Here is a 25,415-nt window from a genome sequence, read left to right as displayed (position 1 = left end):
AAATGGAAGTTACTGAAAACACTTAATTTTGAACTTTTCCTAACAAGTGCCAAAAATTACTGCTCTAATTTTTGCAGCTGATTCATATATACAAATGCTGGCAGGTTTCTGGACCTACAGAAGTGAATTGAGGAAACTAAGTTTGTCTGCATTTTGACCACGTAGGTGCTACTATGTCCTTTGCTTCCGATTGTTCTGAACACTGGTAACTTTAAGAATTGTTGCACTTGGCAAATGAGTCTTGCCATTAAATTTCACTTACACTGCCAAGTGCAAGGGTTTGGTGCTTAGTTAACTTACCCTTATTGCAGTGCTTCTTGTGAATAGCTAATGCTTCTGAACTGGAACTGTACATTTTGTATTTTAAAGCTTATGTAAAAGTAAACTATTTGCTTTATTAAAGATATACATTTAATAGGTCATACCTGTTTAAAATATGCACCTTACTGAAAATAAGCAGCACCTTAAACTGTAACTTTGGTTTGTAAACCAAGATTTTACCTTCCTTAATATGGGGTTATTTAGCAGTTTGGAAATTGTCAACTGCCTACTTACTGATGCATAAAAAAAAAAGGAACTTCATGCACTGTACAATCTGAACCATCTTGGAAGCTATTCTTTTACATAGACTGCACTGAAGTGCATGATTTAGAGAAGGCCTTAGAGTTATCTTTGAACTAGGGCAGAGAAACATTGCTAAAACTTCAAGTTGCTTGTTTCTGGCAAGGTAAATATTTTTGGTGGTAGTGAGTGCAGAGTTGCCTCTTTGTGGTTTGTTTTTTTTTAAATATACCCCTCTCCCAATTTAATTTATGTTAATGGTGCCACAGAAACGCATACTCAGATATACAAGTAAGCTGTCCCCTTGCTGAAGGTAAGTGCTGACAAACACCCACAACACACATAAATCCATTTTGCCAAATTTACTTGTTCACATGTTCACAGAGTCTGTAATACAGAACATTTCAAGCAGGAATGAGAAATCCTGATGCAAGTGGAGCAAAAGCCCAGCTCACTCAATTGGAGGTTACAGCTCGCCCTTCTGCTTAAGTACTGTCCGCTATGCAACAGCCCTATCTTTCCTATGAAAGTTCCTATTCAACAAAGTTTTAGTGAATGTGTCACATTAATCCAGACTACACTGTTTTACATAGAAAATCTTTTTGTTTAAGCATAATATTTATGGTAAAATATAACAAACCAGGCTATTGCTTACCACTTTGACAGCACCCACCATGGTCATCTAGGAGCTAGAGAGAAACTCAAGGCTTGCCTTCCTCTTACACAACCTGAGTCATGAAACAGTTGCTGCCTCACTGAAGACACAAGTCTTAGAAGAGCAGCACTGCCGGTGCTGTCCCCACCATCATGCTCCTCTCAGAAAAATACTACATTTTTCATAGAGAAAATAATGTGACAATTACCTCCTTGAAGCTCTACTTATAATAACAGGAGAAACACCTATTCTAATACTACATAAAGGAACTCCACTCATATTGTTAACGTAGAAGTATGCCTCTTTACCAGCCTTTCAGGACTATGCCTTCTCAGCTCTCGAGGTGGGGCTCTACACCAGTGTTCCTACAGCTTCTCAAACCCACCACGGCGGGTGTGCAGGTGCAGGCCGTCAGTCTGCAGCCTTCTGTGTGTCGGGGGGCGTAGCGTCAGCGATGGTGGCTAAGTAAATGAGGTTTCTGTGCAGGATGTGCTGGTACCTGCGAGAGGAGGAGACGTTACGCGGAAGGACTGGAGGCCGTGACTGCCTGCTGACGGGTGAGTCACCCGGCCTTTAAGCAGCGCTTTGGTGATTTGGCCGACACGGAGGGAGGGAAGCACACCCCCCACCCCCACCCCAACAACGGGTGCCCGCCCCTCAGCCCCCCCGCCCCGTCCCCACTCACTGCACGCAGTCGGTGGCCCGGCCCTTGCTCTGGTACTCCACGATGCAGCGCACCAGCTGGTCGTTCTCCTCCAGCAGCTAGGGCACACACAAACACACACACACAGCGCCGTCAGCGCCCGCTCGGCACCGGCCCCCACCCCCCTCCCCGAGCCCCCCGCGGCCTCCCCCCCTCACCCGCTGCAGCGTCTCCTGGTTCACCTCCGCCTTCCCGCGCAGCCGCTCGGGCACGAAGGCCACCGACATGGCGCCGCCACTGCCCCGCGCAGCGCCTGCCGGGAACGCCGCGGCCCCGCCTCCCCCAGGGCTCCCCTCAGCGCTGCCCCGCCCCGCCCCGCGCCTCCGCCCCAAGGAAAGCCCCGCAGCCGGGTGGGGTTGAACAGTTTATTCTGCTTTCCAATGAAAAAAACAAAAACAAAAAAGAAAACCAACCCCGGCCCCCCTCCCTCTGCCGCTCACGGGACGCGCCCGGCCCGTCACGCTGCCGGGAGCGCTGCCTTCACACCTCGCCGGCCCCGCAGGAGCGCTGTTACCATGCAGAACGCTACTAAACAAGGGTAACTACCGCCTAGTGACCTCAGTAAGGAACCCATTACAAAATACTTCCTTGTAGTGCTATACAAAAGTTATAAAATTAAGAGTCTATCACCCACTTTTAAATATTCCAATTTTTCCAACAGTGCAGTTTTCCACATCTTTATCCCCACTGAGTACTTTGAAGATAAAGTAACAAAAAAATTCATCAAATTAGATCAAAATGTTTTAATCTTTGGATCCCTTTATTCCTGTGGCCTTCATATACATATACAGACACAAATGACCAGGTTTCTATTTCAGCATATCAAAAAGTTGTAACTAGTCGTTCAGAATTGGCAAAAAGTCCATACTATGTCATTTGCGGATTCACTGTCTTAGAACCAGGTTTTTATTGTCTCCAAGCTATGGTCTATCAAAATGCAAACAACTCCAAACACTAAGAATTCTTTTAATTGCTTATGTCTACAGGTATTACATCAAAGTTAACATTTCAAGAACTGACAAATGGAGACATACTTTTTATCCCAGGCATGCCAGGAGAATCGCTTTAACTCATGTGCCCAGTCCATTTTTAAGAAAAAAAAAAAGTTAATATTTATCACTAAGTAAAATTAATTGCAAATTGACATATGATTTTTTTTTTTGTCCTTATTTGAAAATATCTCCTTAATTTGGTCAAATCCTGTGATATGCCAGAAGCTACAAAATCAATTTCTTGCAAGAAAAGTTAAGAGTGTATCCAGTTCTATGCAATGGAAGAACATTTTCAAATCTTCATTATACTCCAAATATAAAATCAAACACTTAAGCCTGAAAAGCTGCTAAAGAAAAAAAAAAACAACTAATTCAGTGTTCTTCAGCATATCAACTTCTGCAATAACACAGTATGTTTGCCGACTTAAAAATGTTTATTCTTTAAAAAATTAGTTGCTTTTTATACAGCTATACAAAGTTTGTAATGTTTCTTTGGCAATGGGATATAATGGAATTTTACAACTATATAAAAAGTTTCCTTTGCCTAAGAAACAGTATTTACTGTGTGTACATATCTGACTGACAAAGCAAGTTTTCTACTGTCCAGCACCCTAGTTGATAAAGTACAACTATCTCAAAAGGGATATTACAGGATTTCCAAAAAACAACCTTCAGTGGATCAAAACACTCACAGTATCGACGGCCTTCTGCATACAATTATTGTCCTTACAACTTGAAGCAATTATCAAATACAGTTTAGTAATAAGAAAAATCCTTTCAGTGATGAAAAAATACTTAAACTCCATCGAAGTACTGCTTTATAATTAACTATACATAAGAAATTACTTATCCTTCTGTCTCAAATATATTTAATGCTCACTGTTTTCAAAGATGGCCATTTTTCAAAAAGTAACTGCATTACACCCCTTTGAAATTAAATAGTTAAATCCCAGTGCTGGTGACAAGTATACAGCAAATTAACTTCATTCTTTGCAGAGATTGAAACTAATTCTCTGGATGAAGATCTAGACGTTCACGCAGTTTCAGCTTTCCTGTAGACTATGCAGCAACTTTGTTGTCTTTCTAGAGGAAAAAACAGTAGAATGTTACAATTAATTTTGCAATAACAAAAACAACAGATTAATTTGGGTAACAGCACTGGGAGAAGATGCACTGTGATGACTACTTCTCATGCTCCAAGATCACAAAGGAGGCCTCAGTAACATCTGGTCAAAGCACCCCCAGTCTGGCACACCCTGAAGCAGCTACTCACTGACTGGAAGTGTGGCACAAATCTTCAGTCTTTACACCACCTCCTACTTCACTGGAAAGCTGTGAACATTTTTCATTCACTAATTCCAACCTTTGATCTTTAACTCCTCATTTCAAGCCATGCTCAGCTACCAAAAGTATCTTCAAATTGCAGGACTAATTCTTGCAATTTAACAAAGGAATAACTGAGGGACAGTCAGAAACTTTTGTTATGAAAAAAGACTTAGTATTTTTTTTTAAATTAACTGGTTCAACCAGAAAGCCATGATTTTGCACTGGAGAAATTCTAGCTACTCACAAGGTAAGATACCAGAAAAAGTTCCTGAGTCAGAATGTAAAAGGCTACACTTAACTGCATCATTTTCATTAATTACGTATGTTACTGATTCGGAACAGTATAATTTCTGTCCTTTCAAGTTTAAGATAATGTCAAAAAAATGGCTTGCACTGAAATAAAATTTCAGTTTTTTAAGTTTTGCCAGCAATTCAGTTCTCCTGATTTATATAACCTGTCTGATCAATTAGTGCTGAAAAAAACCACCAGAGTTTTAGTTTGTTTCTAAGAAAAAGGAAGTGTATCTAAGATACCACTAGCACAGAATACATTGCTTTGCTAGCTGAGGGTGGCATCTAATTCTGTCCTTTTCCTCGGAATGGCTGATAGGAACAGGAGTTAAGAATAGGACATCTTGACAGCTTTGCAAAAGCAACAAACTGCCCAAGTGCACTGTAGAAGGAAAGTTATGCTTTTTAGCTGCCATAGCTCTTGCTGAACAAACTACTATTTCTACGTTTGCGTCATGATGAAAGCATGTTTGTATATCAGGTTACTTCAGTTAATAGGCTTACGTGGTGGTTTGTGCATAATGCTTTAAAGAATTTTTATGCCTCATTCAGCTAAAATGAAAGTAGTAGTTTTAATCTTTTAAAGGCCACCTTTTCTACGGGAAGGGCAGGGATCTTCTCTTTCTCTTTTTATGCTTTATCTCCCACAGTTCCTTTTTACTATATGAGTAGCTGAAAAAAGTCAACTGTTTTGTAGCTTTCCCAACAGCTATTTAACTATAGCTCAATATAACTCCAGAGTGTATAACAAGCTTACGCAACTCAAGTATTTTTTGACCTGACTTTTGCAAAAGGTCATCTCTACACTTCAACTACTATATTTTAGTGGCTATATAGGATATTAGAAGTATGTAAGCTTTGTGTCAACTCACAATGAAGTCAAACAAGTTCCTTGCACACTGTAAGCCAGTTAAATTTTTCCCTCTCAGCCTTCACGTTTTCCATACTGATTAGAAAAATGCTTCCAATTCTTATTTTGAATACTTGTATTGGATCTGTAAAACCTTTTACATTTTTCTTCAAATCCAGCTACAGAACAAGTATTTAGGGCACATGAAGAAAGGCAACTTTTAGTTTTGGTTGCTGTTGATTGTAAAGTAACTCTAGGTTATTACATTAAATTAACAGATTTTCAATTAATTACTGCAAAAATACTATTCAAGAACTTGTAGTCCAACATCAAAACTAAAAGCAGATGTTTTACCACCAGTTTCCAGAGAAGCTGAAAAGGTCATAATAAGATTAAATATATTTTACCCTATATTCAAAGTCAGCAAACTCCCTGCCTCCACGACCTCCTCTGAATCCACCACGAAATCCACGGGGGGCAGTGAAGCCACCTCTTCCACCTCCTCGCCCTCTTCCACCACGGAAGCCAATCCCCCCTCTGCCTCGGAACCCTCCACGGCCACGATTCGGGCGCAGCGGTATTCCAAAGGTCTCTGCATTCAATCTTCTTTCTTCAGCCCAGGTCGGTCGCCGCTCCCTGCCACACACAAAGGAACAAGGATGGATTTGTTTAGCTGTTTAAAAACGCTTCATGAAGGAAGATTGCCTGACTTTGTCAGAATTGCCAGAAAGCCAATGAAATGAAAAACTGATGCATTATCACATTGTAAATTTCCAAATTATGCCTTCTCCAAGTATCTGCATGTCTGCCGCAAATCATTTAACTCAGCAAAAAGGGATATGTTACAGTGTTGGTTATAAACCGATAACACTAAGTTTCCTATAGAGAAGGACAAAGTCTGTATTGTCTGCACACAGCAAAATATAATAAAATAAGTAAGAGCTGTCTGCAATTTAAAACAGCAAACAGAAAGTAAGAGTTTGTAGTTATATGTGCTTATCTTATCTAGCTGCCACTAAAACATAACAAAGCCCCCCCCCCTTTAATTCAAACTAGGTGAGCAATCCACATCATCTTGCCTAATAAATAAGGCAACAGCAAAGATAAGCTTTTATTTTCCTGTAATGCTATCTTCCCATTTAAACAATCCTACTGGCCAAGATAGTTATGTAATCTGCTTAGAAACCATTAACAAATCACAGTCAACACTGATTTAACCAAGGTGCTAATTCTGTCACAAAAAATAAAAATGTCAACAGATCTGGAAAGGAGATTATATAGTATGTACACTCAAGTTCTAGAAGCATGATTCTTAAACAGTGGTTAAAATTGTCTTGCTATTAATGCATTGCATTTGTGTACAGGAAAAAAAAAGTGCTTTCAAATTCATGTTTTTTTTTTTTTTGTCCATTGCATGTGGATGTAACCCTTACTGACTTTTGATTCAGAGTTCATCATAATGAATAGTGCCTACACTGCCTTGTGACACAGGCATGCATGAAGCAGACTAACAAGCTTCCTCTTACAGGCCATACCTATTGTCATCACAAGAGATGTTATCAAAGAAGGATTTGGTTTTGTCATAGTAGCAGTTGGGTCCAAGTGGATCTTCCTCATCTGCATTCCCTTCGCTATTTTGGGTGTCGACACCTGAGTCACCTTTGTCTTCCCCATTTATGGGCTTCTCTGGTTTCTCCAGTTTGTCTTCTGGAAAACAAAATTAAACAGAAGCCTTCCAGACCAACAGACTAACCAAAATAGCAATGTTGACTTATACCAAGACACACACACTCTTACAATACTGAGTGTTCAGAAATATGAAAAGCCCTCATAAATAGAATGTTTAAGTCAAATAATCTGACACACGAGTTAGGAAGTTTCACTGCTTCTGTCTCTAAGTTTAATATCCTCTATATTCTCTGTGGATTAAAAAACAACACAAAAAACCCACCACAGAACAAAGTTTCAGTAGAATACATTTAATAGTTACTTATTTTATAGCCTCCTACCTACCTCTTTTCCATATTTAAAAACTTAGTCATTCCTCCTACAAAAGCCAGTCCATGTTTTTTTGCTAATATTCACTACCCTTCTCTGTTGTCTTCTGACTCTGGTATCTCTTTTTGAGGCAGAGGGTATTCAAGCTATGCCATGAATTGACTATATGCTATATTCCTTTCCTAATAATACTTGAAGTTCTAACTGCAGTTTTGATTGGTACTGAAAAAAGCTGATAGTTCCACAGAACAACCTGTTATGATCCGTAAGTCTCATTACTAAATGCTTACATCTCAAAGCTCATGATGTCATGTGTGAACTTGAGATATTCCCCTCAGCCCTTTCACAACTCACACACTATCACTCACTCGGTCTCTGAGGTGTTTCTATAGTTCTCTATAATTAGATTTCCCTTTCTTATTATTCTGAAAAAAATAGTTTCAACAGCAAACTCATGACTTGTATGCCAACTCATTATCTAAAACTGATCCTGAAAAAGCAAGCACTAGAGAACGAATCCCATGGGATTCCACTGGTGATTTTTCTCTACACTGAAATTTGACCATTAATTTCTTCCTGTTAGCCAAACATTTACCCAAACAGGGAACTCTTTATTTTATCCTGTAACTATTTTGTCCAAAAAATAGTAGCAGCCATGTAACCTACAGGAAGCTGGTCACTAGAGAATGAGTTAATTAAAGCATAAGCCTGTCAGAAAATAAAACAAGGTCCACACTGCTAGCACTTCTAACTACTCCTGTATTTCTTTGGAAAAGGGTAAAAGCAAGGAAATGTCAGAAACTTTTAGAAATTGAAGCCCTCATGCATTCTCCAGCAAAGTTCTGATCCCAAACTCATGTTTTTGTTACTGCTTTTGATGTATTAGTAACTGGAAATATAAATACAGATTTTCCTTTACTGCATCTTCTCCAAAACTCCAGAGTACATTAACACTATCAGGACTGCTGCTCAAGTAATCTGCATTTTTAACTGACTGACTTGTTTAAGCATGCCATATTATTTGCCAGTTAAAATTCTTTCAAAACCCAAACTAAAATGTTAATCCGAATACTTAATGAAGTAGATGATCATAGTTTACTTGTCAACTGATTTTTTTCCCCATGACCACAAAAAAGACTTAGCAGGTTATACCTCTTAAAAATGGATTCTCCAAAGCAGCATTTAAACTTTGATCAGCAAGACATGCCTAATTTACCATGTTTAAATCTAACGCAAGAATTGGATTACCTTTTAGCTTAAGTTTACTATGAAATTCTCTATCAATTTCCTCCTTGTTGAATTGTGCATTTGCACTTTCGAAGTCGAAATCCTTCTCAAACTTCATTGGACCATCCCTCCTAATACCAAACCTTCCTCGGCCCCCTCGGTGACCTCCACGGCCTCTCCGTGCTGATGGAGCGCCTGGAACTAAAAAAAGGAAGATTCTGGAATTAAAAAAAAGCAAAATGACCACCACCACACACAAAAAAAAAAACAAACTTCCAAGATAAAAGTTTGGGACTTCATGCACCCTGCACTATTGTTGTTAAAAGTCCTGTTGGAGCAGCTTAAAAATTGTAAACTCAAAGTGAATACGGCAATGACACAGAAAGCAGAACACACTTGGGTAGTAAAAGACTTCTTAGAAGTCATAAAAAGCTTTCTGAAGAGATAATGTCTTTCCTGTCAACTATTTTTGTAGCAAGTTACATGCTATTATGTTTATTCACGAATCTATAAACATAACAGCATGAAATAATACTTTTCAATTTTTATTCAAGTCACTTAATATAGAACAACCACAAGATATTTTTTCTTCAATGTTGACCTTTTGTAGTTGTATTTACTCTGATCCAATGTGAACTTGTTGTTACCTACTACAAACAACTCCGTGAAAACTTTCTAAATACTTAAGTTCTATATTACTATATTCTGGACTGCAAGATTTCTGGACTGAGATTTCTGGATACTAAAAACAGTCGTCGTACTTCTCAAAATATACGTAATATTGTTGTTTCTTGCAGTCTTTTAAAAAAAATTAGTCATTGAAGTCTGAAACTAGAACAATAGCTATTTCTCAAAACAAGATTTACCAATTTGTCGTTTGCTTTCATTTCTGAGTTCATTTTCTGATCTTGAAACCTTGTGTGCTTCAGCTAAAGTTGGAAATAAAAAGATGATTTGTTTATCCAATTAGGTATTTTCTACCATACTTATGTATACAGCTATATAGTTCAGATTTTCAAAAAATCTAGACCTATGAATTTAAAATGAGTTTAACGTTTTAGAGAAAAAAGGAAATAACGCATGTTTGACTTTAAAAAAAGGTATATAAAATCCAGGCCTCTGCTGGCCAGTCTACTACTAATGGACAACAGGAAAATTCCTACGTGTTAACCTTAAAAAAAGCATTTCAGCTGTGTACAGTAGAAAAGAACCCACATGACAATTATCAAAAGCTACCTCGTCTGTGCTCTTGATTCTCTAGTGATTTTTGGCTAGCTGACACCATAGGTCTGGCTGGTACAGGACTCCTCCTCCCAACTGGTGCTGGAGTAGGCAAGTGGGCTGAAGCTGTTTGTACTGCTTGTTCCATGGTAGGGCTCCTTCTCAAATGATCCATCTGAGGGCTTGAACGACCTAAAATAAATTAAAAAAAAAAGTTATTTCTCACACAGGAATTTGAGTTACTGGTCTCAACCAATCTAGACTGACAGGTTTATCTGCCTTACCAGTCAAGACAGCTGTGTCCAAAGAAGAAATAAATATTTCTGCACCCTCAGATCCACTAATCCATCATGAAGGATATTTAGCAAATTCCCTTCCCCCAGTCTAAAAGAAAAAAATGGGTAGGACAATTAATCCCTACCAACACACATCCATGATGTGCATTTAGCTGTGGAATTAAATTCTTTGATTGACTGGAGGGATAAATACTCTTTCTGCTTCCCTGGAAAGCCAAGTGGAGAGTGACTGCTCCCAAAATCAGAAATATTGTTATGACACTGAAATTTCATTTCATCTAGCATAATGTTGTATGTTCACTACAAGATTATGAACAGTGATGGCTAGTGCCAGGCATAATGCAGATGAAGGAGCTGTAAAAGCTTCCCCACAAAGTGCTCTTCATACATTTTAATTTGCAGTGTGAGTGACTGGGGCCAGAAGCATGTTTAGAATGGAGACTTCCAATCTGACCAGGCAAATTTATGACAACACTAATTTCTCAACAGATCTATCTGTGTGGTAAGACTCAAGTCTCAAGATCTAAATGAAAAGAATAAGTAACCCATAAAAAATAAACAAAACAAAACCAAAAGAACAACACATGTATGATCGAAAAGGCAAACATTTTTAAAAGAAAATACACACAAAGAAACTTGCTGATGCCCCACTGCAAATTTTGTAGCAGAATGTCTGCTCATCTGGAGCATATGTCACATTAAATCCAAAAATCATAGAGGTTTTAATTTCACCTGCTGAAAACCAAGCTATACTTTTCCCCTCCTGAAACTAAATGCTTAGCATAATTAATTCATCAAACTAATCTATTTTCGGTAATCCATTCAACTATTCCTTGAAAACAGTCCTTATTTGTTCACAAACTTCAACTAGAATTTAAGAAAAGAGGGTTTCCTATAAGCAAAGTGTTTTGCCTTTTAACTTGACTGCAGAAACGTGAAAAGAACCATCAGTACTGTATGTTTGCACACACTTGTAGTCACAGCAATGACAACTGGAAGAGCAGGAAATAACGCCTTTTCGATTTTAAGGAGTAACCTTAGCACATTTTCATGACAAGTGAGGGTGAAGTTGCTTTCCATTTAGTTTTTTTTCCTCTTTGCCACTCAAAAAAACATCAACAATTATCCCTATTGCTGCTTCTCTCTTTCTGCAGTATTACAGAAGAAACTGTGCAGTTTCTATTACTGTTAAGCTGATTTAACTCTCAATGTCACTATCTCTACAGGCATTCTGGTGTGCTGTCAATATTATTTATGTAAATACACACTAATAAAAAACACTTTTAGGAATAAATATGTAAAAATTCTAGGTAGAAATTATAGGCTGAAAGACTTCACAATTCAGTAAGCATAAACTGTCTTGAGCTTTGTCATACTATCAATAAAACTAGGTATCAGATTTCCGTATGTACCTATTTGCTAAAATTATTCAATTGAATTAAATCTTACTCCTCAATACAGATGTTTTGAAAATAACGCATTGCTAACAGTTACCTACACAGCATACCTACATGTCGGAAAATACATTTGAAGAGCAAACACTCTGTGTTGTGTTCTCTTAATACCCCACGTTTTCATGACAGAATTGAGCTGTTTGGTTAACATTTCTGGCAACAACCTAAATTGCAGGGATTGAGAAAATGACTGGTCAAAAGCTAAAACTGGAAAACAAATAATAGTCAAAATGATTTACCTTGAGACATCTGTGTTTTTAGTGACCTTGCATCTGTTGTAAATGCAGAACCAACTGCAGTGCTTTGGGACATGCTAGCACTGGCTGAAGAGTCTGTTCCAAAAGACGTTAAAGAACCTCCTGCTTTGAAAGAAATAACACAGTTGTAAAAGCCGTTCTAGACTTTCCTCTATTTTTTAATTTAAACTAAATGATTAGTGAAGCCATATTATGCAGTCGTTCTCAAATACACAGAACACTTGCTCCCCAATGCCAACTAAGTTTAATGTGCATATTCTTAACAAGTTGGTAGAACTGTATTATCTAGCTGGTTTTTATTAAAAAATAAGATAACACTGATAACTTTAACATCACAAGCGCTAACATAGCATGGCCATGATAGCACCTTACAGAATAATGCACAAATGCTATTCAGATGTATTTCAACTTCCTATCTTTCAAACAAAAATATGACTGTCAACTTTTATTTACTGGTACCAAGTTATGGCCAGTTCTTCAGCCATATGACTTTCATATGACTAGCATTTTCCCTAAAAACAGTAACATTGTCAACATAACAGTTACACAAACACAAGTTTGTGATAAAATAAAAGGTGGAACACAAAAAAGACATCTGAAACTTCATAGGAGCACCTCTGTTCTCTCATCTCACTCTCAAAGATGAAGGCTTTCACCCTCAGGATTACTGCAAGCTATTAGCTGCATTTCACTAAACAAACACTTCACTAAATAAACATAGGAAAGAGTGCTAAAGATCAACTTATCTAAAATACGAATGAACTTTCTGATTATACTAGGAAAACACACTTTTATTATCATGGAAGATTAAAAAATAAGTAAATTCTGAAGACTTAAGACCAAAATTCAGAGTTTTTAGTATTTTAACTACTTTCAAAATTTTCAGCCATTGCTGTGACACCAGTCAAGTAATATCCATTGCATTACCATACTCTATCACAGCTGCACTTGTACCAGTGCAACACACACTAGTTGCTAAATTGGTATTGCACATAAGGCCTCAACTTTCTTTCCTGGCCCCAAAATTCTCATCTTAAAACAATGATGCATCTACTTCACCTCCGCGCACTGAATGCGAACAAGATAAGCTTCATGCCTATTTTGTTTCTTTGTACAGTCATATGTGCTGGATTGGTTTTGTTCTTTACTGCTGAGAACATAAACTGAGTTCTCTTTTTACTTCAGAAACTTTAAGGGAGAAATGTAATTTGTTTGGTAAGTCTTAGAGTGTATCTACTATTAAATCTACAATGGAAAGGAGCAACACATGCAACTCACAAATACTTAAAGCAATAGATTTTGTGCCAAGCTAACATCTCATGAATAGTTAGAAAACTGTCCTGGCACATGAACTGCTGAATAATCCAAACCCTTGGTGAAGGAACACGCTACCTTGGTCAGTCTAGGAAACCAGATATCCACAGCACAGCTATGAGGCTTTTGTAGAGTTGCTGCCTCTATCACTTACGAAATAGAAAGAATACAAGATGATAATAATGAATATATATATATATCAAACAACAAATTTGTGAATACATGAACCTTTCCCCACTCATCCCTTTGAGGGCATTTAGTTCTCAATCATACGAATGTTTTGATTTGTGGTGCAAAGGGCATGAAAAACCCACTATTCTTCAGCTGAACTGTGGGACTGATACAGACTGAAGACTTTGGATCTGCCATTAGGATAAAACATCAATGGACTATCACACACTCATCGCTGTCTACATACACACATGGAACTTCACTTGCAGGAAAACACAAAACGTTAAAAATGAACATACCAACTCCAACAGCGCCAAACTGCTGTCCCACTAGCGGGCTTGGACTAAACTGACTGTACGCAGGCATTCTGCCAAAAGGACCATAGGACCCCACAGACTGGAATGAAGATGTAGTTGAAGATCCTAGTGAAGACTAAAGACAAAAACACAAGAAGTAGTAAACAGCTCTGCAAGGCAAGAAAGGCAGAAGCTATTCATTAAAATTTACCCTAACACCACAACTATGGCTAGTAATACAAAGAAATCGTTAACATTCAAGAGCTTGTTTTAACATCAAGACTATAACCATTTCAGTGAAGAAAAGACAACAAAAATAGTGAATTATGCAGATTATTCTGAATGAAAAAACAATCAATAGCCAAAAACATTTTTACAACTACATATACAGTTTAGAAAATGCCTTCCAATGCTACAAATCTGTGAAAACAGTACCCTAAAACTTGCAATCTTCTCTGGAGCCTCAGAAACTGAACTTTGCTTTTCTCCAATACCTCTATAAGGTTTTGTTGGCAAATATGAAAAATGTCGCATATTTTACCTAAAGTTTTAAAAACCACATGACCAATGTAAGGCCCTGGCATACTGAAGGAGAGTGGGCTTATTACTACTATTGTGATGAGCAGTAACACAGTTCAACAGATCTCAAAGAACACAGACAGAAACAGTTGCATCAGATTCAAAAAAAGACCTTAGAGGATTACAAGTATACACCTCAAAAAATTCTCAAGATTTTTACCTTATAAAATAGCTAAACACCAGAAATGAATTAAATTTTGTGTCCAGCGTGTTGTACTAGAGTTGGATTTCAACTTTGATTTTCAGTTACAGATAGGATCCAAAAGAGGAAAAAAAAGTCTCTCCTTAGTCCTTTACACTGGATTGTGAATTTAAAAGCAATGAAGTTCTTAATTTTTAAGCACTCTCCGTTAAAGAGCTCTTTAAACTACTACGTTTTATTTTAAATGTTTATTGCTTAGATATGTTTTGACTTACCTGAACAATAGCAGGGTCCTGTGGCAAAGAACACTGAGGCTTTGGTGGTTCACAGACAGTTAGGTCTTTAATGTCACTACCACGGAATATAATATACTCAAAGACTTCATCGCGAGGCGGTATAGGTCTATCAGTTGGTCTATCTTCTGTACCAAAGGAACGAACTGCACAAGTGGAAAGGCGAAAAAAAAGAACAAAACAACCCTCATTTAACAAAAAGATTTCCAATATGCTGTAAAGAGTTCTAAATAATAAGAATAACATTTTGTTGAGCAAAACAGTCTAACAAAGTATATTCATTACCATTATCAACTGCTCAGACAGAAACAAATAATTTGATCTTATAAATCTCAGTTAAAATTCAAGTTGAAAGATGCCTTTTCAGTTCTTTACTTAGACATGTCTTCCACTACCAGTCACAGGTTGAATATTCCAATTGTTTTGTGAAGATGAAGGGAAGCAGCATTTTTATTTATTTATTTATTTATTTATTTATTTTAACATTAACACTCACTGGAGATTAGTTATAGTTTCAGGAATGCCAAGTAGCAACAAAGGTTGCTAAGTCCTACAAATCAAGGACTACATGACTTCGCATATTTCATATTATGTGTTTGCAAGTGAGGAAAAATCTTATGCTAATACTACTAGAAATTAAGATATTACAGATGACCCAAAGCAAAGTATTTCTTAATAGATTCAAGAATGTGAATCAAGATTTAAATTGAAAATTAGTATCTCTGTAATATGTGTAGACAGTTTTCACTAAACAGAACGTATTTTGCTCATTAGTGTAAGTTTCATACGATTTACATCAAATTAAGTAAACTCACTGGGGTAGAATTATCTTCCTAAGCATGCCCACATAGTATGCCACATACATTAAATTTATTTTTATGTACTTAGTTGAATTCCAACAATTTTCAGATTGCATAATGATGGTTATTATGCTCTTCCCTTTCCCCTATGTATAATCACTACTTGCATACATGGATAGTATCACTTTACTTTCAGTACACTCTCCAAGGCCTCTCCTCACCTTAAGATTGCCAACCCTTGCTGAATATAAAATGGAACAATAAAAAAACCAAACATGTCTGTAAGAGCTCGAGTTTTGTGAGCAAAAATTGAACAATGAATTGAAAGAAATTGAGAAGAATAAAATGTTAATACCATTCTACTGAACATCAACTTGTATCAGCTTCAACAATCCCTCACAACTGTCTTTGCTTCACCATTTTAAGCAATTTTTGTTTGCACTGTAAGATAGAGGTTATGCTGCAAAAACATCTGTATTTTGCTTGAACGCATCAACAATCTGGAGACATCATTAGGCACTTATTTACAGCCATAAAATCTCCAGTTAAGAAAAGCAGAGCTTCCTGTACAGTTGTACAAAGCAATATCAAGTCATTTCTCAGGCTGTACCATCTTCCATCACTGTTTTTCTTCTAGTACGGCATGAACAGAACTTAACAGTCAAGTATTTTTTTTTGAGAAGCATAGCTGAGGGTTACAGAGATCATTCCACACTATAATGAAAAATAAAATTAAGTTGTTACAAATATTTAATTCACACTTGTATCATCTACTGTCATCTATTAAGCTGAATGTAATCAACTTCTCTGTTTCTATGCATCTAAAAGTTTGCTCTGAATGCTACTACAGAGAGTGTTTAAAAGCTGTCAAAAGGCAAAATTGTGTTAAGTGTCTTCTCTCTCTACAGAAAAAGACCAAGTTATGTGAAGGTAAAGAATTGGTAGAAATTAATTCAAAAGTAACACAGAACAAATCAACATTATCATTTGGTTGTGTGCTTTACTGCACACAGTTCATTCTGCTGCTTTTTATTCAGACCCTTCAACTTCAGTCTTGACCGAAGATCCAGCTTCAGTTTCTGGCCATCCTATATACCCTATTAATTAGTTAACTAGTTAATTAACTTGGCTCTTCATTACATCATTTGAACTGCAGTCTTGGCAAGTATAACAGAAGTCGATTTTCCATTGGTTCTCTGTTCCACACTGAGATGGTTGGTCTAGTAGCCATTTTGCCTACAAAGGTGCACAAAAACAACCAGGCTGTGATCAGTAAGTTACTAAGTATTTCTACTTCCTAGCAAAAGTGAAGGAACTAAACAGTAGTAATACCACAGAAAGGGGTAGAAAACTAGAGGAACACATTTAACCTTTATATAGAAGAACTCATCTGATCAGCTATGGAAGAAGCCTGTTTTGAAAGCACTTCCCTTGTAAATCAGATCTATGCTATGTGCCTAAGTATATTAGCATTAATACCAACAACACAAGATACCTGGGAATTACCTTTCTCCATTCTAAACTAATGAAGAAAAAGTGAACAACTTAACTTCCGTCCACTAACAAGTTATGAGAGGAAAAGGTATTCTATCATACGTCAACAAGGACTTGTCTTTCTTCACGTCATAACGTAAACTTCAAAAGTTATTTCCAACACCAAAAATTAGAATTCATCTGTAACAGATTTAATTGTCTATACAACTAGACCAAGACACAGTTAACATCATCTATGGTTTTGCAACAAAACACATCAAGAGCTGCTATTAAAAGTTTGGGCTTTTTTTTTTCCTCCACCTCTTCCCTGCCCCAAATCAAGCCAGTTTTAGGGCAACTTGTTTCAAAATACAAAACCCATGTTGCCCAACAGATTGCATACCCATTCCCAACAGAAATAATTTCCTCCAACTTCGTCTTCAACCTTTCTCTCTCACCCCAAAGCAATGAGAGTAAACACCCTGAGTCTGGTTTCTCTTGGAAGCAAGGAACAATATGGACTATTCAATGTTTTTGATGTATCTATCCCAATTAGGTTCTTCATATACTGGTATAACAGTTTTCTGTTACTTTTAATAACTTCCAAAGAGATATCTGTCTTTACAGTTTCTTCTTTCCTAGACTGGATTAGGATTTAACAGAATCTGAAGTCATCAGAGCAAAGATCTTAATATTAAAGGTGATCAATACAGTAGAATATTCAAAAGAAACAGCTTTTACCATAATTCTGCATTATCAGAAATACTAAGATGCAGAGTATCAAAAAGATAAGGTACTGGAGCAGCAGCAGTCTTAGAGCTCTGTCCAGCTCACTCTCTTGGGGTATTTCCTCAGACTACTTCCTTCCTCCAGAACAAGGTGCAGTAGTTCATATATAGCAAAATACTGAAGAGTGAGAGGAAATGAAAATAAGCACATGAAAAATAACATCATCTTACAACATTTACCAGGACTATGGTAAACTCATTCAATCTTACCTTGCCAATTAAAAGTTGTGGCTTTTTTTTTTTTTTTTAAATGAGCTAAACTGGTTTATTGACTTGCAAACAAAAACCTATCATCATAATATTAAAAGCAAACTTATTTTGACCAACCTCAATGTTACAACTACATACCCTGTTTTAATACCTATTACTATGTTATACTAGTATGGTATCCAAGGAAACCACCGCAACTCTCCCTATCAGTTAACAAAAACAATCACCTGTTGGATGACAAAAATACTGTTAATCAGAAGCCACACTTTACTAGCAAAAGAGGATTCTGTTCCCCTTTAATGTGAATTATTGCAAATATGCAGTTCAGTCAGTCTCTGCACACAGCTCCAAGAGAGTCTCACCAGCCTTACTTTGGATGTATCACATAGATGCAGAAACCAGTGCTTCCCCGCTCTTAAGGGTCCCACGAGATGTTTGGTGACAAAACTGAGGCCACCTCTACCAGAGCAGTTCACTATATCTCTCTTCAACACCTCACAACCCTTTCCCTGCACACCACTGAGGTAATTACTAAAGTGAAGGACACGCACCTTCAGAAACAGTAACTCATTCCTTACTTACAGGAGTGTTGTGTTAACAGGGAGATAAGGTATGAGGAAAGCAGACAGGAGTGGGCTTTGACAAGAGGAACCATTCTGCTGTGACACACTATGCATAGGGCTGGTTTGGCACACCTGCCTTTAACCTCAAGATGTTGGGGGAGCATGCAACTTAACAGACCCTGAAAAACAACATCATACAAATTTAATAGAACTACCCCTTCCTTTTCTGTACCTACCCTTGCATTATAGGGAATACTCAGATCTTCACACAAATTTAACTTGATTCTATCTTCATTTCTGGCTCTTTCACACGATTAATATTGTGTAAAAGTCTAAAAGAAAGGGAAGTTTTCTCTTGCATGCATCATTAGACAATGGAAAATACAGGTGGCTGAACATGTCAGAATTTTAACTACTTATCAAGTGCATGAATGCAGCTTCATTAATAGCTATTAATTATAATGGTCCAAATGCAACTCCAACCATGAATCCCCAACACCTGATTAAGTGAAAACTTATATGTTATATCAGAGAGACTCTCTCATTTTCTTATACTCACATTCCCTATGGTTGGCAGGGAACAAAGCCTCTTCTGAACCAATATGATTGTTCCTACAGGGCCTACCTACATTAAAAATACCTCTCCTTAAGTCAGTGCCTTGGAACAGAAAGCCATTATGTATTATAAGGCTGAAAGATCACAACTACTTTTTAATGCTGCAACATGCAAGACCAACCACGATCAGACACAATTATTTTACAGCTCCTCCTAGGTAGGACAGCAAGCACCACAGTGAGGAAGTCTTTATGCCTTCTATCTGTGGCTTGCAGTCTGTTCTGAAACTGGTTGGACTCAATGATGGTTTAAACAAAAACAAGAAAAAGTGGAACTGGAGGCACATTCCAAACTAATTTAATTTGAAACTTGAGAATACAAGTGGGCGTTTTTTGTTTCCAATCACTAGCTCTAAGAAGGTGGAAATCCAAAGAAAACATATGCACCCAATAATATACAAAAACATCAGAAAAAATAGCTAACTTGCTCAGCATTTGGAATTCAGTGTCATCTAGACAGCAGTTTTTATTTAAATAACGACAAACTTGCACAATTTCTGAAAGGATCCATTGCCTTCCATCATCAGCCGTATGTTATACTCAATACTTCAACAGTTGCTATCTGCCTCTAATTCACAAGGCCACAACTTTCACTACTGAAAGGATCACAGCTTTGTAAATAAAATTCTGGCTAGAGAACTAGAAAACACTGCCCCTCAGTAACTGAAGACTACAGTCTGTATTCTCTTATCAACCCAAAAATCATACTTCTGCCCAAACCACAAAAGATTTAAGACAGATTACATTCCACACGCACACCCTCCATCAGTTTAACCTCAGACTTCAGTTTAGCCTACTTAAGCCCAACTGCCAGACAAATCTGTAGCTATTCAAGAACAGATTCTATCCCTGCTTTTGCACTTCATGTCAAAAACAATTTCTTCTATTTCAGTTAGGAAAAAATAATAGTAACCTGTCATGCACTCAACTCAGGTAACAGTCACACGAAGCCAACTACAGAGTGGAACAAACTGGAAGCAACATTTTTTTTTCCCAGACAGAAAACGTTTTATCTGTGGTAAAGACCCCAGTAAATAGTTTTGGTTTGACTTCTGATCTTACCACAGAAATAGATAAATATTACCCAATTGACATTTTTACAGCTACAGACACTTTAGAAGGAAGATGCATTTTTTTCTTTTACAAACAGTCCCAGCCATAGCTAACCACACTTGTCACCTTATATATACATGCTATTATACCACACGCATATGACCTAAGCCTTCACTTATTCAAAAGCCTGAATATACAGCTGAACACTTTGTTCACGAGCACAGTGAGTTGTTTCGCAGTCTAACATGGTTGTTATCAGCTTCCAGATTAATCTCGAGATTTTTAGTTCCCAGTAGCCTAGAAATACTGGTTTATTCTCTTCTGAATCATGGCACTGTCATTACAAAACACACATTCTTCAGCTAACTCAGCCAAGTTTTATTAAAGCAAATTTAATGGTTTAGATTTACATTTCTGATGAGAGCTACAGGAAGAGAGTAGATTAGATTTGTAACTGTAGTTTGATCCATCTTAAATAAGTACACTTTGGCAGATGTGCCATGACATGACTTAATCACTCCCGAGAACTCATGCAAGATCGGCTTGGTCAGCACTAAATCTGTCTAATTTACAGTAAGACAAGCTCCTCAAGGATGGGATTCTAAGTGCTTTTGTACAAACCTTAACAATCGTAATATTAAACTGGAATTTCTAAACTTTTTTTTTTTTTAATCACAGTGCTCATCACCTTTTCATGTTAAAAAAAGCTATCCGTCCTTTTAAAACACATAATTCAGTTCCAGCAAGGTAATTCAACCTCAAGGCAACTTTAGAAATAAGTAAGATCACATCATGAAGGCTAAATGGTCTGCAAATGAACTACGCAAGCCAACCAAACCTACTATAAGGCGTTTCAAAGCATACATGCAAGAATTCACAAGACAAAGCAATGCATTTTTTAAATAATAATTGTCCGTATACTTGGTGGTGGGAGCCGCCTTAAAGTGACATGGCACACAAACAAAAATTACTACAGATGCCAATGAGAGATGAAAGGAAACTGCTACGATATAAACTCCACAGACCAACTATATATATACACTAATCATATAAAGAAATCTATAGACTGTCATGAACCTAAAATGTTAAGTATGCCATATGAAACGGGAACAGAGGCTTGGAATATTCTCAGTGCCAGAAATTTAGTTTACACAAAGAGCAGTTTTTGGATGAACTCTCTGCTTTCATATATGCATCTAGATTATTTAACCACACAACAGAGTCAAGAATTGTAAATTAAAATACCACCAGGTTTTGCAGAATAAATAAAAGATTAAAACGGTATTAAAAACTCTTATTTTTTGACCTGAATATTGTACTTTGACTGAGATGGCTAACAGACTTGTGTTGAGCGCACATTATCACACACAAGGAATGGTGACGTCCTTCATGTGGCCATTTTTAAAAACTTTCCCCCACTCCCTAGTGTCCAACATTCTCACGTTGTAAGCACATTCTCCTAACATGCACATACGCACTTTGGCTTATATATTCTCAAGCCCGTACCAGCACAGAATTTTGATCTATACAGTGCCATACATACAGTTCACGATGAGCTTCTGAAGAGCTCTTTGTTGACAATCTAGCACCCATAGTATCTCCTGCAGACCTCAGCTGTCTCCTACTGCAGGACGCTAAAGAGTTGAGCAGTACGCGGCCCCAGACCCTTTAGATCCGGAATCCTTACGATGCAAAGTCGTCCTTCTGCCTGCCCCACTTCCTACTTTGGTAACTCAGAAGCGCTCCCACCGCTGAGCTCTGCGTACTTTTCCTCCACCAGCACCTCTTTAGCAGCCCTTCCTTCCCTCGTCCTGACCGGGGCACCGCTCCCAGCTCCTTTTGACGAGGCCGCAGCCGGGATGGGGGTTCCCGGGGGCGGCGGCACCAGAGGCCGCGCCGCGCTCTCTGCGCTGCTCCCCGGCCCCTCGCTCGCTTCCACCCCCGCTGCTCCGGGCGGGAGGCCGTGCCTGCGGCCCAAACCGCTCAGCTCCCGGCCCCCCCGGCCCGCCCTCGGCACCCGGAGCCCCCTCGTCGCCACACGGCTCCGCCGCCGCCCGCCCCGCTCCCGAGGCGCGGTTGGGCCTCCAGGCCCCGGTCCTCGGCTCCGCCAGCTCCTCACCCTTGGCCAGCGCCACGGTGGAGTTTTCGGTGTCGATGGTGTAGAGGATCCCCTCATAGCGGATCTCGGCCTTGGAGATGAGGCTGATCTTGCTGCCGATGTAGGGCGTCCCCCCGCTCATGGTGCTGCCTCCTCGGTCAGGGACTCCCCCCTCCTTCCCTGCCGAGCGTAAACAACTAAACGAGCCCGCCTCGGAACCGCGGCAGGCGCTCTCCTCCTCTCGCTTCGAGGCCGACCTCCCGCCGATCCCCCAGCGCCGGCTCCCCCCGCGCAGACTCCCTCAGCACAGCCCGCTCCTGCAGCGCCCTGAAGCTCCCAACATGGCAGCCGCCTTCATCTTCCCTCAGCCGCTCCCCCCCCTTCGCCCAGGCCGCGAAATGGATGCCGGGAGCGGCGGCGGTCTCGCGAGAAGTGCGGGGGCGGGGAGAGCAGGGGCGGGGGCCGCCATTTGGGCTGCCCGCGAATTTACCTCAGGGGCTCTGAGGGGCGCTTGGTGCCTTTCACTGGGTTGTGGGGTGCAGGGACGCTCGGTGCTTTTCCACCTGGCTATGGGGTGCACGAATCGTTGGGCTCAGCCTTATTGCTTTTTTTTTTTTCTGGGGCTCTGCGGGTGCTGGGGCTCCCCCTCCCCGTAGCCTGCTCCCTGCCCTAGCCTGGGAGCAGCGGGGGCGGTGTGCCAGTCAGGTGGGTAGATTTGGGTAGGTTTGGGTAGGTTTGTTCAGTCATTTAGAGAGCTGCAGAAGTCTAAGGGACAGTAGCTAGCCAGCTCCTGTTTCAAGGGGAATTCCTTTTGCTCAGGTGGTGGTGTTGATAGTCAGATCTTACGAAGTGAGGCAGTTGTTGATGAAACTATGACTTTAGTGTGGAATTACACCTGGAAAAAATATCCTTTTAGGATAAACAACTTGTGATTTTTGTGAAACAACAGGCAAACAACTTGTGATTTTGAGATTGCACTTTGCTTGTATGCCTTATGTGAAAATCATGAATGAAGCTTCATGTTGGAGACGTAGCATGTTAAAACATGATACTGCCGCAGGGCTCCTTTTTCAGATTTGCAAGCTAGGAAATTACATGCAATAAAAACTAACATCTGAAAAGGGTACTTAATAGACTTTGTTACAGCAACTGAACACTAATATGTTGTAAGGGTTCAGCAAGTAGTTTGTTCAAAATACGACTTTGAAACACAACAGCAAGCCAGATTTTTCTGGAAGAGCTTGGGTGTTACCAAGAAGGAACCATGCTAGATTTCTGGAAGTTTCATGCTCATGTAAAACTGTTGGTGAAGTCATGGAGGGCCTTAATGCCCAAGGGCTATTACAGCCATACGTTTCTAGGATGTGGTGGGCTACTGAAAGAGACTGGATGCACATGGCCATATCAAGTCCATGGGAGACAACTGTTGAAAATCAGCATCTGTAACACAGCTCAGAGTAAAGCTACTGTTAAGACAAATAAGGAAAAATACCTTGCCTAAATGATACTTAGGATTCAGGATTGGATTTTTTCCAGAGGAATTAGAGAATTTTGTCAACCAGCAATGTATAAATGTATTGTGGCATATTACCACAATATGGCTGTTTCTATACTTGACTTGAAAGGACATTAAAATTTTTTCAGGCTGATGACTGAATAGCAATTTAACAAATTTTGTGGTAGATTTTCTTCTACAGGCAATTTTAAAATAAGATTGGAAGTTTGTTGTTGTTGTTAGAAATATGACTATTAGAAAAATATCAGGAAAAGTTCGTATTTGAAGAGGTCACATGAGATCATCACAGTTGCTTTGAAAATATTATTCTATACAATTTAGCTCCTAAAAATGAAGAGCAACAAATTTATTCAGAAATGTCTTCTGTACTTTTCTGTGATGAAAAGTGTATGTGACAAAGTGACTTTTCTGTGTGAAAAGTGACTATTTGAGAAAGATTTTTATGATGAAACGAATATGGCAGTTCACAGAGATCCTGAACTTCACAACTCTCATTCACTACAAAAAAGTGCAAGCCAAAAGCCAGTTTGAGCAACAAATTTATATACAATATCATGTCATCAATTTTTGACTTGAAAGGAGTCTACTGTGTATCAGTATGTTTTATTAAATGAAATATTCTATTATACTTCCTTCTGTGTGTTTATATATATAAAAAGGTTGAATTAAGAAGAGGTGAGTGGGAAGAAAGAGGAATTCATGTTTTACTGATTACCCACCCACAAGTGTACTTTAACATTGTAATTAAAAGCAGGTCATTTTTGAAGTTTTGAAATCTGTAGTATAAATCATGACTTGCCATTTTCCCGTGACAGGATTACTTTTTGTCTTCTAAAGTTGCATAGCAATAAAGCTTTCCTTTAGGGTGTTTTTTAATGGAGACAAAAGTTTAATGGCGAAGTGTGTTAGAAAAATATATGATAAAAACATTTTTCACAGTCAGGACTAGATGCAGAATTGTGTGTGTAACTCCATTCTTTTATAAAAACTGTGGAGATAGCAGTATGCAAATTCCAGGTCAGGGCCTAGTAAGTGAAAGAACCGTGACATCTTTTCTGATTTAAAAAATAAATTTGTAAAGTATGGGATGTCTTTAAATGCAGGACAAAGTAATGTTAGATAGACTTTACAAACCTCAATTAATATTCTTTATTTTTGTGCAATAGCAAATCAAGCAATTATCTACTTTGAATCAAATTTCCAGGTAGAAATGTTTGTTAGAATGTAATTCACTTTTAGCCTTCCATAAAAGCAATGCTCATTTATTAAGCAAATTTTTGATGTGTACATCTCCTAAGAACGGTCCTGTACTGTTTTTCACATATACTACTGTGCATTCACATCTCCCATTTATACATTCCAACTACCCCTTCATGCCTTCATTCTTTTACTGGCCACTTTAAGAAATACACACTAGTTTAATTTGATTTTTAATGTTTAAACTTACCTAATTAAGCTGGCACAACCTTGTTTGTATATGTGTAATGCATTTTAGAAGTGGTTTATTTCATCACAAACCTGTTTTGTAAAGGAAAAAAAAATGCAATCAGGAAAAACTGCCCTGAATATGTAAACTGCATTGAAAGCCAATGGCTGGTAACAAACAATTTACTAACAGTTTAGTCTTGTGGCTCAAGCCAAGTCATACAATGTATGACTTAACAGACTGAGCC

At 38.5% G+C, this 25,415-nt stretch overlaps 2 protein-coding genes across 4 annotated transcripts; both read right to left on the bottom strand.

Moving 5' to 3' along the window:
• Window positions 1-908: 908 nt before the first annotated feature.
• Window positions 909-2,172, bottom strand: SS18L2 (SS18 like 2). Its single transcript, XM_032195521.1, has 3 exons — window positions 2,078-2,172; window positions 1,902-1,978; window positions 909-1,715 (listed from the first exon to the last, which is right to left on the bottom strand). The coding sequence occupies exons 1-3, from the start codon at window positions 2,144-2,146 to the stop codon at window positions 1,628-1,630; spliced, it is 234 nt and encodes a 77-aa protein (XP_032051412.1). The 5' UTR covers window positions 2,147-2,172; the 3' UTR covers window positions 909-1,627.
• Window positions 2,173-3,082: 910 nt separating this feature from the next.
• LSM14A (LSM14A mRNA processing body assembly factor) lies at window positions 3,083-22,594 on the bottom strand. 3 transcript variants are annotated; one of them, XM_032195518.1, is made up of 10 exons: window positions 22,248-22,594; window positions 14,609-14,772; window positions 13,616-13,748; window positions 11,814-11,936; window positions 9,840-10,016; window positions 9,470-9,532; window positions 8,625-8,804; window positions 6,914-7,085; window positions 5,786-6,014; window positions 3,083-3,994 (listed from the first exon to the last, which is right to left on the bottom strand). In XM_032195518.1, the coding sequence occupies exons 1-10, from the start codon at window positions 22,366-22,368 to the stop codon at window positions 3,971-3,973; spliced, it is 1,386 nt and encodes a 461-aa protein (XP_032051409.1). In that variant the 5' UTR covers window positions 22,369-22,594; the 3' UTR covers window positions 3,083-3,970. The 3 variants fall into 3 exon arrangements, with proteins under 3 accessions (XP_032051409.1, XP_032051410.1, XP_032051411.1); XM_032195519.1 differs by having other exon boundaries at window positions 11,814-11,933; XM_032195520.1 differs by lacking the exon at window positions 9,470-9,532.
• Window positions 22,595-25,415: the final 2,821 nt, after the last annotated feature.

Source organism: Aythya fuligula, chromosome 12, assembly GCF_009819795.1.
Source record: "Aythya fuligula isolate bAytFul2 chromosome 12, bAytFul2.pri, whole genome shotgun sequence".
Classification (NCBI taxonomy): domain Eukaryota; kingdom Metazoa; phylum Chordata; class Aves; order Anseriformes; family Anatidae; genus Aythya; species Aythya fuligula.
This window is presented reverse-complemented; position numbering and strand designations above follow the sequence as displayed.

Excerpts from the sequence above, each read along its gene's own strand:
- SS18L2 (XM_032195521.1), bottom strand. The coding sequence starts at position 2,146 with ATGTCGGTGGCCTTCGTGCCCGAGCGGCTGCGCGGGAAGGCGGAGGTG. Across the intron at positions 1,979-2,077 it reads ACCAGGAGACGCTGCAGCGG|CTGCTGGAGGAGAACGACCA; the intron begins GTGAGGGGGGGA and ends TGTGTGCCCTAG. Across the intron at positions 1,716-1,901 it reads CGGGCCACCGACTGCGTGCA|GTACCAGCACATCCTGCACA; the intron begins GTGAGTGGGGAC and ends CTCCTCTCGCAG.
- LSM14A (XM_032195518.1), bottom strand. The coding sequence starts at position 22,368 with ATGAGCGGGGGGACGCCCTACATCGGCAGCAAGATCAGCCTCATCTCC. Across the intron at positions 8,805-9,469 it reads TGAAAGCAAACGACAAATTG|TTCCAGGCGCTCCATCAGCA; the intron begins GTAAATCTTGTT and ends TCCTTTTTTTAG. Across the intron at positions 3,995-5,785 it reads TTGCTGACTTTGAATATAGG|AAAGACAACAAAGTTGCTGC; the intron begins GTAAAATATATT and ends TTTTTCCTCTAG.